The sequence below is a fragment of the Astatotilapia calliptera genome, unplaced genomic scaffold (assembly GCF_900246225.1).
Source record: "Astatotilapia calliptera unplaced genomic scaffold, fAstCal1.2 U_scaffold_109, whole genome shotgun sequence".
In the NCBI taxonomy this organism is placed as follows: domain Eukaryota; kingdom Metazoa; phylum Chordata; class Actinopteri; order Cichliformes; family Cichlidae; genus Astatotilapia; species Astatotilapia calliptera.
Window position 1 is genome coordinate 19,030 of NW_020535629.1, and position 17,041 is coordinate 36,070.

A 17,041-nucleotide genomic window follows, 5' to 3' on the forward strand; every position below is an offset into this window, starting at 1 on the left:
TAATTCTGTAAAGTGTTGTGAGTCCATCTCACACACTTGTATCACATCAAAAACATTTGTTCACAGATTGAAAAAGGCTTCCTGCCACAGAGAGCATCTCCTGGATGACTAAGACGTTGTAAAGAATATCAGACACGCTGTCACTGCTGGTAAAACTGCAGCTTTGCTGTCTTGAAGTTTTATCCACTTGCATCTGGTTAACCATGTATGCAAATAAGGAGGAAGATGAGAGGGTGTCATTTTTTAACACTTCACTTCTGTATCTTAAAGACTGGGATGAGTCGACTTCTGCTTTACAGAAAGGACTGTCAGTTATCTACTTGCATTTTAACGGCTCACACAGAGCAATGAGAGGAGCAGCTATGAGTGTAATAACAGCAGTCAGTGGATTTGTTCTCCTCACTGTGACAGGTTGGTCTGCTGTGAGTAATTCTACTTTGAGTAACCAAATGTGACAGAAAATATAATTCAGACACTGATTTTTTTTCAGGTGAATGTATTTTTCTTCCATCTGTAAAATGATGCTGTGTGAAACATCGTCTGTCCTTACAGCTCTGCAGCTCCAGCCTTCTGTCTCCATTCTTGAATGTTTTTCTTTGCACTGTTAACACTCAGCAGTTCAGAGTTTTACAGTCTAATCATTTTATCTGCGTTTTATTCCAGTGCCATAAATCTGGACACTAATGATGTTTGGGTGAAAGACCCAATAATTTAGTCTAATTATTATAAATCATCTGTCGTCTTAGATTCACAGAATGTATTTGTTGTGTTTAAGTGGATTTCCTCAGGATGAACATGGCTGACGTTTATCAGTGTGAACTGTTTGTTCCTCTTTTTGTTTTCATGCTGACAAAACCCAGACTAGCAGTCTCACTTCACCTCTTTCCTTTTTTCTTTCTCTACATAAAGACCAAATTGTAAAGTCATGGCTGCCATTGACTAAGTGATAGTGACACTACAGCCACTTCTAGCTGCTCTGTAAAATGAATGAGTCATTTAATGTTTAACAAAACTTTATCTGTGAAATGGAATTTTTTAGCTCGTTACACAGAAAAGCCAACATGTAACGTCCCCATATGAGAACATGTCTCTGTGTCTGTGTTTGTGTCCTTCTTTGTGGTTCTGCTGAAGTGTCTCTATGTGTCAGTGTGTCTCTTGTTATATAAGTGTGTTTGGGTGTAATTTATCCTAGAAGTTCCTTGTGTAAGAAATTGTTAATTCCATAGACTACATTTTTACTTTTTATTCTTTACCCTTTAAATCAGAATGAGGTCCAACTACTTTTATCTGTTTTATTTATTTATTATTTTACTTTCTTTTTAAAATCCTGTCCTGTTCTCCTATGTTTTCCATTTTATTTCTGTTTATTGTGCTTCATTTTGGTCAACAGTGGATGTTTTAAGTGTGTGCTAGAACTCAATTTGACTAAACTAACAAAATACTCCATTAGTCCTATTTTGGGTCTAACCACTGCTCTTCAGTAGTGCTTAGAGTACTACAGTAGTGATTAGTGCCTTTCTGTTTTGGAGTGTTTCTGAGTTAATAATTGATTATCTAAAATGTACCCTTTCATAACAAAAACTCTGATACTGACTGTGTAAGAATCTATATCATTGCAGTGACGGGCATGTCACTGCAACCCCCTCTGGCTTTTGCTCCACGGCTGCGGGGTGACCCTTGGGCTCTCCTCAGCTCTTTCATGGACAGTGGCACAGTTGTCCCTCCAGTTAATGTCCCATTAAAAGAGCCATAAATGTAATAAAAAGAGTACTTTAGGACCATGGTTGCCTCGATTTTTATTTCTTTCTTCTTCTTTGTGGTTCCGTTCGTCGCCACTCTGCCCGTGTAACCAGTATGTAAGAAAAATAACAAAAGATGGCCAATTTTAGAAACTTAAGGAATGGTAGGAGCCAAGAGGATGGGTAACCACAAGGAAAACACAACCACAAGATGTTGAAACTGCATCTCATTGTATTAAAATATTGTAAACTGTATTACAAGCGCCTTGAGGCGACTTTTGTTGTGATTTGGCACTATATAAATAAAATTGAATTGAATTGAATTACAACCAACAACAGTAGCGAATACAGCGTGCGTGCAAGAATACCAAAAAAATATAATAAAGTAAAATGAATTCAGACCTGGGTCTTTTCAATGTCAGTGTTGTCCAGTTCAGGCCTGTTGGGTGATCTGGGCACTTTACTGGTGTGAAACCAGTCCAACAATCAACGTATGTTTTGCACATTTTGTTCTGCCACAATCGGACTGCAAGATTCAGTTCCATATGAGCTGTGCCTCACCATCCATCGCAATGGAAGATCATCATTCTTCTGTTGATTTCCAGAAGGTCTGTGGAAGTTCTCTGTGGACTCTGTTTCTTGATATCCAATTTTAAAAAAAACTTACCAATGCAAAGCACCGTGTATTCACAAAAAACAGGTTTCCAGATGTAGCAGCTGACCGAACAGACCTCAGGCTTCAGCCGCTATCCAGCCTGAATAGCAACAACATTCCTTTAGCATTGTAGGTACACCTTTAGCTGGTGTAGTGCTAAGCAGCTTTACCAGTGTAAACAGACAGGAAACAGCTAAAGGCGGGACAACAAATCCGATTGGTTAAAAATGAAATCGTCCATCAAGGTCAGAAAATAATGATCATTAAACACAACAGAATATATAACAAAACAAAAAGTAACAAGGCTTTCAACCCAACGATAACTTACTTTTATACAAGTTTATACAATTATTCAAAATTTAGTTGTGCTTTATTTTTTTTGTTTCTTTTTCTGATTTTGAAGATTTTAGACTGAAATACATTAAACTACATGAGCAATAATTCCAACAAAGGTTTCTACTCTTATGTGTTTGTTACTGTTACACGTGCTTCTCCTCTCCCATGTCCTCTCCTGTCTCCATCATCAGTGCTAACCATCTCCATGCTGCCTTCACTCTCATACGATGGCTGAAATATGTTTAAATTAATTTCAAGCTCATCTTACCTTGTGCACAGAGCAACAGTGGGTCAATGCAGTCAACTCTAGCAGCCTGTAACTTCTACACATTTACCTTTATCATCAGCAAATCATTTTTCATTATAGTTTGTTTTATTCTAACATTAAGTGAGAGTCTAATTATCTGTCCAAATGACAACAGTAACTGCAGGTTCTCATTACACTCAGTCTACAAAGCAGCTGCTCTCACTCAGTTCCTGCCGTCTAATGTGAAGATCAGATGAATCTTTAGCTGAAAATAAAAATCTGCAAACTTTGTTTTCCATGACATGAAGCTGAAAATGTAGCCTACAGAAAAATACTAATCCAAATGAGTCTGTTTAATTTTTGTTAATCTAACTTTATTTTTTGTTATGATGTGCTCTGTGTTACAGTCGTTCTGGGTCAGTATGGCTGGGGAGTGACTTACACTTCTACTCAGATCTGTGCTGTAAAAGGATCCACAGTGGAGATACGCTGCACCTTCACATACCCATCGACTATAAATGGAATAAGAGTTGACAAAAAATTCTGGTTCATCAGAGACGAAAATAAGGAACCTGTGGATCTGAAAACAGAGTCACAGTACAGAGATCGTGTTCAGTATCAGTGTGAAGACAACGACTGCACTCTGAGAATCTCAGACCTCAGAGAGAGCGACTCAGCTGAGTACAAGTTCAGATTCATAACAAACGATCCAGGAGGGAAATATTCTGGTGTACCTGGAGTCACTTTGACTGTCACAGGTAACATGTTCATCCACTCGTTTACTATTTTAAATCCAAGTGTTTGCTGTGAGTGTGTTTGTGTGGTTTATCTGAATGTTGTCAGCTGAGCTTAATGTTCTTTATTTACTAATGGGCAGATCTGCAGGTGCAGGTGAGCAGATCAGCTGTCAGAGGTGATTTTAAGTCAGCAGATCTGAAGTGTGAGAGCAGTTGTCCTGATAATCTCTCCTACATCTGGTACAAGAATGAACAGATCATCACAGGACAAACATCTAATCTTCTTCTAAACTACCTGGATCCTACAAACAGGATTTCCTGTGCTGTCAGAGGATATGAGAACTTCCACTCTCCTTCAGTGGGTGAGTTTATGCTTTAACATAATGCCATGTTGTGGAGCCATGTGGCAAATGAGCTGTAGATTTTATAGGTTTTCATAAGGGTAACACTACTGGTTTGTATTTTCTGTTGATCACACAACCTGTGTAGTCGGAGCTCATAAATAGTTATCCTACACTGAGGTCACTGAAGGGAGGAGACCTTTCTCATGGGCTTATACTGAGGCCTTATCACATCGTTTTCATTTCTGTCCTCGGATGTTGTGACTCTGACTAATATCCAACTCTCTCTGTCTCACAGTGGTGAAGGATGTCTGGGATGTGACTTACACTTCTACTCAGGTCTGTGCCTTCAAAGGAGCAACAGCAGAAATACGCTGCACCTTCAGATACCCATCGACTATAAATGGAATAAATACAAGAGTTGTCCAAAAATTCTGGTTCATCAGAGACGAAAATAATGAACCTGTGGACCTGAAAACAGAGTCAGAGTACAAAAACCGTGTTCAGTATCAGTGTAAAAACAACGACTGCACTCTGAGAATCACAGACCTGAGAGAGAGCGACTCAGCCGAGTACAAGTTCAGATTCATAACAAACGATCCAAGAGGGAAATATTCTGATGTACCTGGAGTCACTTTGACTGTCACAGATAAAATAATTTTCAGTGGAAGTAACTTTAAACATTTATAAGCTTTTCAGCTGTCTGTATGTTGAGAGTTTGTTTTAATATAATATCTGTTGTTTGCTCCCAGGTCCACAGCTCCAGGTACATGTGAGGAGATCAACAGTAAACTCTTATTCTAACTGGACAGAGCTGACATGTCACAACAACTGTCAGCTACCCGATCAATCTTCCTACATCTGGTACAGGAATGGACACAAACTTTCATCAGACGAACAATATTTACAGCTGAACACATTTGATTCTGCAGACAGTTTTCACTGTGCTGTGAAAGGATATGAGCAATTCCCTTCTCCAACAGTGTGTGAGTTCACTACTTTTTGTTTCATTAAGAGAATTATATTTAATTTTTCTTTATTTACGTGAATGTGTCTGTATGTTAGTTTTAGTCAGAGGCCTTTCTTTTGGGAGGTTTACAATGTTTTCTTTTTAGAATATAAATTTCTAAAATTTGGTTTTGTTGTGATTCTTATGTTTCCTCCTCCAGATGCTCCAAAGCTTCCCTCTGTGTCAGTGAGTCCCTCTGCTGAGATAGTGGAGGGCAGTTCAGTGACTCTGACCTGTAGCAGTGATGCTAACCCAGCAGCTAGTTACACCTGGTACAAGGAGGATGTCATCAACCCTCTCATTTACCAAAACCAACATTTTTTCTTCTCCATCCTGCCCTCTGACTCTGGAAAGTATTACTGTACAGCTGATAATGACCTGGGACAAAAGAGATCTGAAAGCAGAACTATTGATGTGAAATGTGAGTAAAATACATTTATAAGCTGTAAAGACTTTTTGAAGAGCTGTGAGACTGCTGCAGGAATATGGAAAAACTTGAATTACATATCACGAAGACCATGTTTGCAGTTTTTAGAAATACTGTTATTCTTTTTATTTTCAATGGTTGAGTGTGTGAGCTGAACTATTTTTATGCATTCAAATAGAAAAAAAAACAGAATTCCATGATTAGAAAATGTCATAAACAAATTTTACATGTTTTCTATTCATAATAGAACATAAAAAAATATCAGCTGAGAAAATGTACGATTTAAAGAGTACAAGTAAAGTATTTGTTCATTCTGAGTTTCATGACAGTAACACAAGTCCAAAAGTTTGGATGGGGCCAACAAAAGGCTGGAAAACTAAGAGTTACTAAAAACATCTGGAGGAACATGTTGCATCAAGTTAACTGGCAACAGTCTCACAACATGTTTGGGTATAAAAATAAAATCCGAGAGACGCAGTTTCTCAGAAATAAAGACGGGCAAAGGTTCTTCAATCTGTAAAAACCTGTGACTACAAATTGTGGGAATTTTACAAAATTATCGTCCACGATTTTATGTTTTAAGACTCTGGATATCTGACAAACTACATTACATGATACCATCAAATATTGAGCGAATCTAGAGAAATCTGTGTGCATAAGTTGCATTGACTGAGATGAATATTGGATGCCTGTGATATTCAGACCCTCAAAAAGGTAAAAGTGTCTCTGCTCCAGATCTTTTGAAAATGTGCTGCTGTCACTGAATTCAAAATATGCTTATTAGTTTGCAGAGTTTGGCTAACCTTAGCAGCACAGACAGAAGTTGGTTTCTTCCAAGCTAGCATCCACTCCTTTATGCCGAATGAGACTGCCTTTGCCAGTGGGCTGTCATTTGCTTCCTTTCCTGGTTCTCCTTTACATCCTTCCTTCTTTTTGGATGCTCAGTCATCGGTCAAGAGTGCAGCCCAGGTTACTGGCCAGTGGGCTCTTCATCTTTGAACAAGTAACTGCCATTATATATTAATACAATAAGAAGACCACAGACTAGAGTTTAAGGTGACTAGCAAGGGCAGCAATATTTCTAGTTGGTCATATCACTAATAAAAAAAAAGTGTGTAGGGTATGAATGCTGGGTATTCCATCCAGCCTAATGCAGAAATTAGTCAGCTTTATGCTTTTGAAAATTGGAGGACAAATGGCAGGATATGTTTTATAATCTAAGATACAGTGGCTTGCAAAAGTATTCGGCCCCCTTGAACTTTCCCACATTTTGTCACATTACAGCCACAAACATGAATCAATTTTATTGGAATTCCACGTGAAAGACCAACAAAGTGGTGTACACGTGAGAAGTGGAACGAAAATCATACATGATTCCAAACATTCTTTACAAATAAATAATTGCAAAGTGGGGTGTGCGTAATTATTCAGCCCCCTGAGTCAATACTTTGTAGAACCACCTTTTGCTGCAAAAACAGCTGCCAGTCTTTTAGGGTTTGTCTCTACCAGCTTTGCACATCTACAGACTGAAATCTTTGCCCATTCTTCTTTGCAAAACAGCTCCAGCTCAGTCAGATTAGATGGACAGCGTTTGTGAACAGCAGTTTTCGCCACAGATTCTCGATTGGACTTAGATCTGGACTTTGACTGGGCCATTCTAACACATGGATATGTTTTGTTTTAACCCACTCCATTGTTGCCCTGGCTTTATGTTCAGGGTCGTTGTCCTGCTGGAAGGTGAACCTCCGCCCCAGTCTCAAGTCTTTTGCAGACTCCAAGAGGTTTTCTTCCAAGACTGCCCTGTATTTGGCTCCATCCATCTTCCCATCAACTCTGACCAGCTTCCCTGTCCCTGCTGAAGAGAAGCACCCCCAGAGCATGATGCTGCCACCACCATATTTGACAGTGGGGATGGTGTGTTCAGAGTGATGTGCAGTGTTAGTTTTCCGCCACACATAGCGTTTTGCATTTTGGCCAAAAAGTTCCATGTTGGTCTCATCTGACCAGAGCACCTTCTTCCACATGTTTGCTGTGTCCCCCACATGGCTTGTGGCAAACTGCAAACGGGACTTCTTATGGTTTTCTGTTAACAATGGCTTTCTTCTTGCCACTCTTCCATAAAAGCCAACTTTGTGCAGTGCACGACTAATAGTTGCCCTATGGACAGATTCCCCCACCTGAGCTGTAGATCTCTGCAGCTTGTCCAGAGTCACCATGGGCCTCTTGGCTGCATTTCTGATCAGCGCTCTCCTTGTTCGGCCTGTGAGTTTAGGTGGACGGCCTTGTCTTGGTAGGTTTACAGTTGTGCCACACTCCTTCCATTTCTGAATGATCGCTTGAACAGTAGTGATGGGACGTTCTGTATCGAGGCTTCGGAGCGTGTGTCGAGTAATGGAGGGGGCGTTTCCGCGAAGCGCGTATCGAGGCTTGCTTCATTTATGGGAGGAGCTGAAAATGATGACGTCCGAAGCCTCGCTGCCCGGCTGTACCACGTGACTGGTTCATGAAGTGGTTCGAACTTTGCCGCGAGATATGACAGCGATATAAACCCCTCAGACTTCATTCAAAATGTGGGTGTTTGATGGAGAGTTGCGGTTAGTGAGAGTTTGGAGACAGTTTGGAGGTTTATGAGAGTGAGGAGAGAAAGTCAGGAGAGAATGGAGCCAGCTAAGAAGAGGAGGATGTCCTCCCCTGTGTGGGAACATTTTGATTTTATTCCTCCCAACAAGGTATGTAAATTTCTACAGAAGATGTATTGTCATGATACTGATGGTGCAATACAATTTATGTTGAGCTGTCTTGACTTTTGTACAAGGTGAAGTGTTTGCTATGTGCCAGGGAGCTGGGATATAACAACAACATCCATGCTTAGGCACTACAGAGCTTTGCATGAGAATAAGAGGAACACCGATTGTGGAGCAAGACCAGGTGAGCCATCAAATGCAATGATAATATAGCATGCAGTAATGTTACTAAATGATATAACAATATTATACAACTGTTATAAGTTACGTGTGTGATATTTATATTTGTGCTTTGTCTTTATTGTCTTTCCTCAGGAGAACAATCTCAAATAGATGAAGACCTGGTCAGCATGGTGATTGAGGACTCCCAGCCATTTAGCATTGTGGAGGACAAAGGATTCAAAAGATTTGTTAAATCATTAAATCCCAGCTATGTTCTCCCCACTAAAAAGGACGTAAAAGCAGTGAAAATTTAGTTTTTACAGAATAAAATGTGAACAGGCAGGACTGAGGCTCAAAGCCTCAGTGTGTAGCTGTCCATACCTCAACGTTACAAAAGCACAACTACTGTCCACACCCCAACCACACCTCACCTCACAGTAAATGATCATTTCCATTTCAAGCATTTCCAAATAATAATTTCCCATACTGCCACTATAAATATACACAGTATACTGCCATCACTACAATATACATGTTTTACACACTCCTTTTGTTGTTGACATTTACAGGCTGTGTGCAAAATGCCACACTCTTCAAATTCATGCCAGCTATTATTTTTACATCCAGTAGGTGTCCTGCTAGAGCAAATGAAGCTTCATGAAGCTTCGCGTTGGGGTGAACCAATTGGATGAAAAGCTTCAGTGCTTCATGGGGCTTCATCTGCCCATCACTATTGAACAGTGCTCCGTGGGATGTTCAAGGCTTGGGAAATCTTTTTGTAGCCTAAGCCTGCTTTAAATTTCTCAGTAACTTTATCCCCTCATGGTGTTGTTGCTCCCAATATTCTCTTAGACAACCTCTGAGGCCGTCACAGAGCAGCTGTACTTGTACTGACATTAGATTACACACAGGTGCACTCTATGTAGTCATTAGCACTCATCAGGCAATGTCTATGGGCAACTGACTGCACTCAGACCAAAGGGGGCTGAATAATTACGCACACCCCACTTTGCAGTTATTTATTTGTAAAGAATGTTTGGAATCATGTATGATTTTCGTTCCACTTCTCACGTGTACACCACTTTGTGTTGGTCTTTCATGTGGAATTCCAATAAAATTGATCCATGTTTGTGGCTGTAATGTGACAAAATGTGGGAAAGTTCAAGGGGGCCGAATACTTTTGCAAGCCACTGTAGATGAACACATGTAAGAACCGTTACAAATGTCTACATTCGCGCTTCCGGCGCCCCCCGTGTGCGGCAGCCTGTTACAGCAGCTCTGCTCATTCTGAGTTTCTTTCTTTCTTATCTTTTTTCTCGTAATTTTTTTATAACTAACGTATTAGTAATTAGACTCTGCAACCATGTTCTGCTGTTTTGTGCTAGTCCTGGTCGTTTTTCTCAGTTTATTTCTACTTTTTTCACCCGTGTCTGGGGACCCAGAGCAGAGATCCTTTGTTTACAGTAAGGATCAGCTGTTAGCGCTGCGTCCTGCAGCGGTACTGCCGGCGGACAGACCCGATATTCCCAGCGAGCTGAGGAGGAAAAGACGGGGGTGTCGTGCTGGGAAGGAGCGCCGTCGCCCGAGAAGGAGACGTTATCGACCATCTCTTCCTTCTGTAATTATTGGAAGCGTAAGATCTTTACCCAATAAGATGGATGAGCTCACGTCGCTAACCTGGTCACAGAGGGAGTACCGGCAATGTAGCATCATGATGCTAACGGAGTCGTGGCTAACATCGCTAACTCCGGACACAAGCGTGACACTACCGGGATTCCAGCTGCTGCGAGCGGACAGGACCAGAGACAGCGGTAAGAGGAAAGGAGGGGGACTGGCAGTTTTTGTGAACGACAGATGGTGTAACCCTGGGCACATCACTGTAAAAGAGCAACTCTGCAGCAGAGACATTGAGCTGCTAGCCGTTAGCATGCGTCCGTACTACCTGCCCCGGGAGTTCTCGCATGTTATCGCGATAACAGCGTATGTCCCCCCCTCGGCCAACGCGGATGCAGCCTGTGACTCTCTCCACTCTGTGGTCAGCAGACTGCAAACACAATCACCGAGAGCCCTTCTCATAATATCAGGGGACTTCAATCATGCCTCACTGGACTCCACACTGCCCACCTTCACCCAGTATGTGACCTGCCCAACCAGAGTCAATAAAACACTGGACTTACTGTATGCCAATGCAGAAGAGGCATACAGTTCATCACCTCTCCCTCCCCTGGGCAGATCTGATCACAACCTGGTGCACCTTGTCCCTGTGTATGAGCCCTTAGTGCGCAGGGAGCCACCAGCCACCCGCACAGTACAGAGATGGTCAGAGGAGAGCGAGGAGGCTCTTAAGGATTGTTTTGAGTCGACTGTGTGGGAGGTGATTTGTGATGACCACGGAGAGGACATCGACAGCCTTACTACATGCATTACTGACTATATAAACTTCTGTGTGGATAACACTGTACCTACCAGGACTGTACGGTGTTTCTCCAACAACAAACCTTGGATTACCCCAGAAATTAAAACCGTCCTCAAGCAGAAGAGGAGGGCCTTCAAATCCAGAGACAAAGAGGAGTTGAAAAGGGTGCAGAGAGAGCTGAGGGGACTGATAAGGAATGGGAAGGAGAGCTACAGGCAGAAGATGGAGAACCAGCTTCAACAAAACAACGTTGGTGAAGTCTGGAGAGGCCTCAGAACCATCTCGGGCCACAAACAGCAGAACTCTCTGCCTGGGAGGGATGTGACGTGGGCAAATGAACTGAATCATTTCTTCAACAGATTTGATTCAGCCATGAGGCAGTCTGCAACATCGGCTGCAGACTCACCCACCCCCACTGCTGCTGTTCCACCTCAGACACTTCACACCTCCTCTATTCACCCTGCTCACTCCCCCCCACCCCCAACTGCAGCATCCAATACACACTCAACACAAGGCTCCAGCCTGTCTCTCTCAACCACCCAGGTTAGGAGGGAACTGAGGAGGATTAATGGCAAGAAGGCAGCGGGTCCAGATGGCATCAGCTCGAGGGTCGTCAGGTCCTGCGCGGACCAACTGTGTGGGGTGATGGAGCACCTCTTCAACCTGAGCCTGAGGTTGGGAAGAGTCCCACAGCTCTGGAAAACCTCCTGTGTTGTACCAGTGCCAAAGACTTCACGCCCCAAGGACCTCAACAGCTACAGGCCGGTGGCTCTGACATCCCACCTGATGAAGACCCTGGAGCGGTTGGTCCTGGCTCAGCTTCGGCGCCTAATAAGCTCATCACTGGACCCACTTCAGTTTGCCTACCAGCCTGGCATTGGAGCGGATGATGCCGTCATTCACCTCCTACATCGTTCCCTCGCTCACCTGGAGACCGCTGGGAAGCACTGTGAGAATCATGTTCTTTGATTTCTCCAGTGCCTTCAACACCATTCTTCCCTCGGTTCTAAAGGACAAGCTGGTGAACTCTGGAGTGGACCATCACCTCACTACCTGGATCCTGGACTACCTCACCGACCGACCACAGTATGTGAGGACTCAGGGCTGTGTGTCGGACAGGGTCGTCTGCAGTACGGGGGCCCCACAGGGAACGGTTCTGGCTCCGTTCCTCTTCACCATCTACACTGCAGACTTCTCCCACAATTCCACCCAGTGCTTCCTGCAGAAGTTCTCTGATGACTCTGCAATAGTCGGCCTCATCACTGATGGGGACGACAAGGAGTACAGAGGTCTGACCCAAGACTTTGTGGACTGGTGCCAGCTGAACTACCTCCAGATCAACGCCAGTAAAACCAAGGAACTGGTGGTAGACTTCCGCAGGCACAAGCATTCTCCACTGCAACCACTGAACATCCAAGGTATGGACATTGAGGCTGTGGACAGCTACAGGTACCTTGGTGTTCATCTGAACAATAGACTGGACTGGACTCATAACTTAGACGCCCTCTACAGGAAAGGGCAGAGCAGGCTGTACCTGCTGCGGAGACTCAGGTCGTTTGGAGTGGAGGGCCCACTCCTGAAGACCTTCTATGACTCTGTTGTGGCTTCTGCTATCTTTTATGGTGTGGTCTGCTGGGGCGGCAGCATCTCTGCTGGGGACAGGAAGAGACTGAACAGGGTGATCCGAAGGGCCAGCTCTGTTCTAGGATGCCCTCTGGACCCAGTGGAGGTGGTGAGTGACAGGAAAACGGCGGCTAAGCTGTCATCCCTGTTGGACAACATCTCCCACCCCATGCAGCAGACTGTGACAGCACTGAGCAGCTCCTTCAGTGGGAGACTGCGGCACCCACGGTGTGGGACGGAGAGATTTCGCAGGTCTTTCCTCCCCACTGCTGTCAGACTCCATAATAAAGACTTTAACTGATCAAGCACACACATCCATACATATGCAATAATACTAAGTGCAATAATCCTTTCTGTCATCGTTGTATTTTTACTCAGTTGTATATAGTATTTGTATTCTATTTTTATCTTATTGTATATTTATTTTATTTTATTCTACTGTATATAGTATTTCATTTTATTCTATTCTGTACAGTTGTGTACTGTATTTATTCTTATTGTATTCTAATTTTTGCCTCATAACTTTTGCACTGTCCACTTCCTGCTGTGACAAAACAAATTTCCCACGTGTGGGACTAATAAAGGTTATCTTATCTTATCTTACATCGAAATCTCAGTAAATAGTGATATATAGTTTGATCCGATCATTTCCACTTTCAAAAGTGTGTTCATACAAATATTTGAGACATTTCTTTAAATAACAGACTGCTTTATCCAACTGAGAACATCAACTGCAGCTTCTCATTACACACAAAGCAATTCTTCAAAGCAAAGCGGTTTCATTGAGATTCCTCTAATATTGAAATCAAACAAGTTTTTAGCTGAAGAAAAACCTGCAGACAGTTTTAACTGTGCTGTGAAAGGATAAGAGCTTTTCCATTCTAACAGTGTGTGAGTTCACTTCTCTTACTCCTTTACTCCTCAATAAAGCTGATTTGTTTCGTTTTGGGAAGTTTACAATGTTTTCCTTTTAGAATATAAGCTATTAATATTTGAAAATTTGGTTCTAACTATATATTGTATATATTGTAATTACATATTGTATGTTTCCTCCTCCAGATGCTCCAAAGCTTCCCTCTGTGTCAGTGAGTCCCTCTGCTGAGATAGTGGAGGGCAGTTCAGTGAATCTGACCTGTAGCAGTGATGCTAACCCAGCAGCTAGTTACACCTGGTACAAGGAGGATGTCATCAACCCTCTCAGTTACCAAAACCAACATGTTTTCAGCTCCATCCTGCCCTCTGATTCTGGAAAGTATTACTGTACAGCTGATAATGACCTGGGACAAAATAGATCTGAAAGCAGAACTATTGATGTGAAATGTGAGTAAAATAAATATATTTTTTAAGTACATTGTCTTAGCTTAGGATGTGGTATGTTTTCTGTGTTCTGATGAGTTGCAAAACAATATATTGTATTTGTATTTTATTTATATTTTATACAATTTTGTCACACTTTTTTGGACTAAAGGTTATTTAGGATTTCTTTTTGTTCTGTGAATTTCTTTTAATAAATATAACACATCAATGTACTCTTCTACGTATGTAACTTAGTTTTTTCATTAACAGTGTGTGTGTAAGACACTGATAATTTACATTAAACTCTTATTTCTCCTCCAGATGCTCCAAAGCTTCCCTCTGTGTCAGTGAGTCCCTCTGCTGAGATAGTGGAGGGCAGTTCAGTCACTCTGACCTGTAGCAGTGATGCTAACCCAGCAGCTAACTACACCTGGTACAAGGAGGATGAAAACTCACCTAAAGCATCAGGACACAACTTCACCATCAGCAACATCAGACCTGAGCACAGTGGGCGTTATTACTGTGTGGCCCACAACAACAGAGGGACTCATAACTCCACCTTACAGCTGACTGTTGTAGCAGGTAATCATTGAGGATGTACACATCCTGTACAGGGAAGAACGCTGGTCTGAGCGGGGAGTCAAGGAGACCATTTACGTGAAAAGGGAAAGACCATCTCTGAATCGAGGAGGGGGCCTAAGGGTACATCTTTCACCATCTTACAATGCTGTGATTGCAGCCATTCCCCAACTCTCTGTGAATGGTACTCATGGCTGTTGATCAGTGGTCGTGAGAATTTGCATTTTAATGATCTAGGAACTGACCTCCCAGTCCATTGTTCATTCAGTGGTGCTAGTTTCAGTCATTATGCAAATGTACATATGTACTCATAACTCCACCTTACAGCTGACTGTTGTTGCAGGTAAATTTTACACTCCTTAAAATAACAGATGTAAAGTAAATACAGTACACACATTTATACAGTAATTAGTGTGGATGGTGATTAAGCATTGAAGAAAGAAAACAACAGTGTTTGATCTACAGCCATTGTTTTTACCTCCAAACAAAACCATCGTTGTTTTCTTTCAGACAGTGTGTCTTCCAAAGCTCAGAGATGCAGAATATGAACTTTTAATGGTTATTCAGATGTTTTCTGATGCTAAATTTTCTTTTGTCATTACTCAGGTTTTTCTAATACACATTTTAAACATGTTCGGCTATTTTCCAACTTCTGTGTGAACTTCAGCTTTGAACCGTTCTGCACTTTTGTTTTCAAGTGAAAAATTCTTTATTTTTCACTTAACATTCAGCAATTATTTCATTTCAGCTCAAAATATCAGTTATCAGCATTCACACTGCTGTTTCTTCAGAAAATGCATCTTTTAGTATATTAATATAATTGTTATATTGTATACAATATTTTAAATAGTTATTTATTCATTCATTTTAAAGGAAAAACATTTGTATGAGTGGATTATGACAATGAATAACTAATAGCATCACCTGGCAAACAATCTAATCTTACTGCTGAGAAATCTCTGCCATGTATTTGTCTCTGTTTTAGGGAAATCCAAAATAATAATCATGAATATCATCAGGCTGACTCTGGTGGTCCTGATCCTGATTACTCTGCTTGTCTTGAGTCTGTTGACGAGGTAAAACAATACAAACACTTTACCCCTCTTTTATTTTCCCATTAGACTCTTAGCTTGAAAGTTGAAAGTTCATAACATTTATACTAAAGTTTTTTGTTTTTTGTTTTTTATTATATCCAGGAGGAAGAAGCGCATCATCTTAAAAACTGAACCAAATGAACCTGTAGAGATGACTGAGGTTTGTTTATTTGCATTATTGGAGTTGGCGCAAATGCCACTCAGCAAATGACTTATTATGAAATACATGCACATGTTTTATGAGTGAAGCTGTTTCAGTCTGAGCATTTAATCTCTCTTCATTAGGTATACTCTCATCCTGACTGAATCCCGATGAATCGTCAAAGGCTCTGACTGCAGCACAGACAGATGACAAGGAGGAGCAGGAACAGCTGGTGTCAAGTCCAGTCAGGTTACAGCAGGTGTTCAGTTCAAGTGTCACAAACAGCCCTTTGTGTTAGACCATTAAAACTAAAATGTTTGCTTAATAAAACAAAGACTGCCACAATTTGAAATGTCTTCTTCTTCATGTATGAAACCTGCGCTGAGCAGCCTGTGGTGTTTTTCCACAGTCAGCCAATCTAATGTCATTACAAAGAAATCTACTGAGCTTATACTCTAAATAAATATAAAAAATAAAATACAGAGACAGTACTGGGAGTTCTTTTTCTGTGCTTTGCTCCATAATCAAAATGATCAACAATTTCTATTAATTTACAGAAATGTTTTTGTGCCCACTATGAAAGACACCGAGATGCTTTTGTTTAATGGTATCATTTATACAAAAAATAATGTCAATCTTCTGTTATTCATTTCAGCAGTTCATCCTTTAATGCTTTATCTGTCTCTTACTTCGGTGCAGTGTGGCAGACAGTGGGTAGAGTGAGCGATATGTTTGATACACCTGAGACTCAGGCTAAAGATATTTAGCCTGAAAGTTCCCACATCATCATATTTAGTCAAAACAAGTTAGCATGTATTTGTTTTGTTATCAAAAGTGTTTTTATTCAAGATACATTTTAGAAAAAAAATGATGAAGGATGGAAGGATCTGTAATTCCTGTACATAACTGTGAAATCCCTTCAAGTCATTCTCACTCTCAGCCTAATGAACCAAAAAGACATTTGTTTTTCTACCTTCTTTGTTATTTTGATCATTAAGTGGTGCTTAATGCTGGGAACCACTGTAAATTATGCCTTTGCATTTTTATTATGTCTTTAGTAAGGATTTAAAATTAAATGTAAAAATTTTGCTTTGTATGTAAGAATTTGCATGTAAGGCTGTAAACATAAATACAGAATTGGAAAGACTTCAGGTTTTATTGTCACACTGAAACATCTCTGGCTTGTTTTGTTAAAAAGAAATGAGTTTGACAATGTTGTGGGTCTTCTCCTGTATGTGGTACGGGTCATATCACTGTCAACTATTTTCACTGACTGAGTATTTTTAAAACAATTTTTACTTTCCTCTTTTGGACACAACTTTCTAACATTGTGGTTCAGGTCAGACACTTTAAGACTCACATTAACTCACATAAATAACAGGGAGTTTTAAAGTAAACGTAGAATTTATGTGGAAATGACAGAAAAAGCGAGGCAGTGCCTCAAAGGAATGAATGGCCACACCTGCCATTCACAGCGAATAGCTGCACAAGTTT

General features: G+C 41.2%; 1 protein-coding gene across 1 annotated transcript; it reads left to right on the forward strand.

The window, feature by feature from the left end:
* Window positions 1-203: 203 nt before the first annotated feature.
* Window positions 204-15,899, forward strand: LOC113017346 (B-cell receptor CD22-like). Its single transcript, XM_026160502.1, has 11 exons — window positions 204-411; window positions 3,385-3,735; window positions 3,855-4,076; window positions 4,354-4,719; window positions 4,808-5,041; window positions 5,225-5,485; window positions 13,496-13,756; window positions 14,054-14,314; window positions 15,297-15,387; window positions 15,508-15,565; window positions 15,691-15,899. Exons 1-11 carry the CDS (start codon window positions 204-206, stop codon window positions 15,709-15,711), a joined length of 2,334 nt encoding a protein of 777 aa, XP_026016287.1. The 3' UTR covers window positions 15,712-15,899.
* Window positions 15,900-17,041: the final 1,142 nt, after the last annotated feature.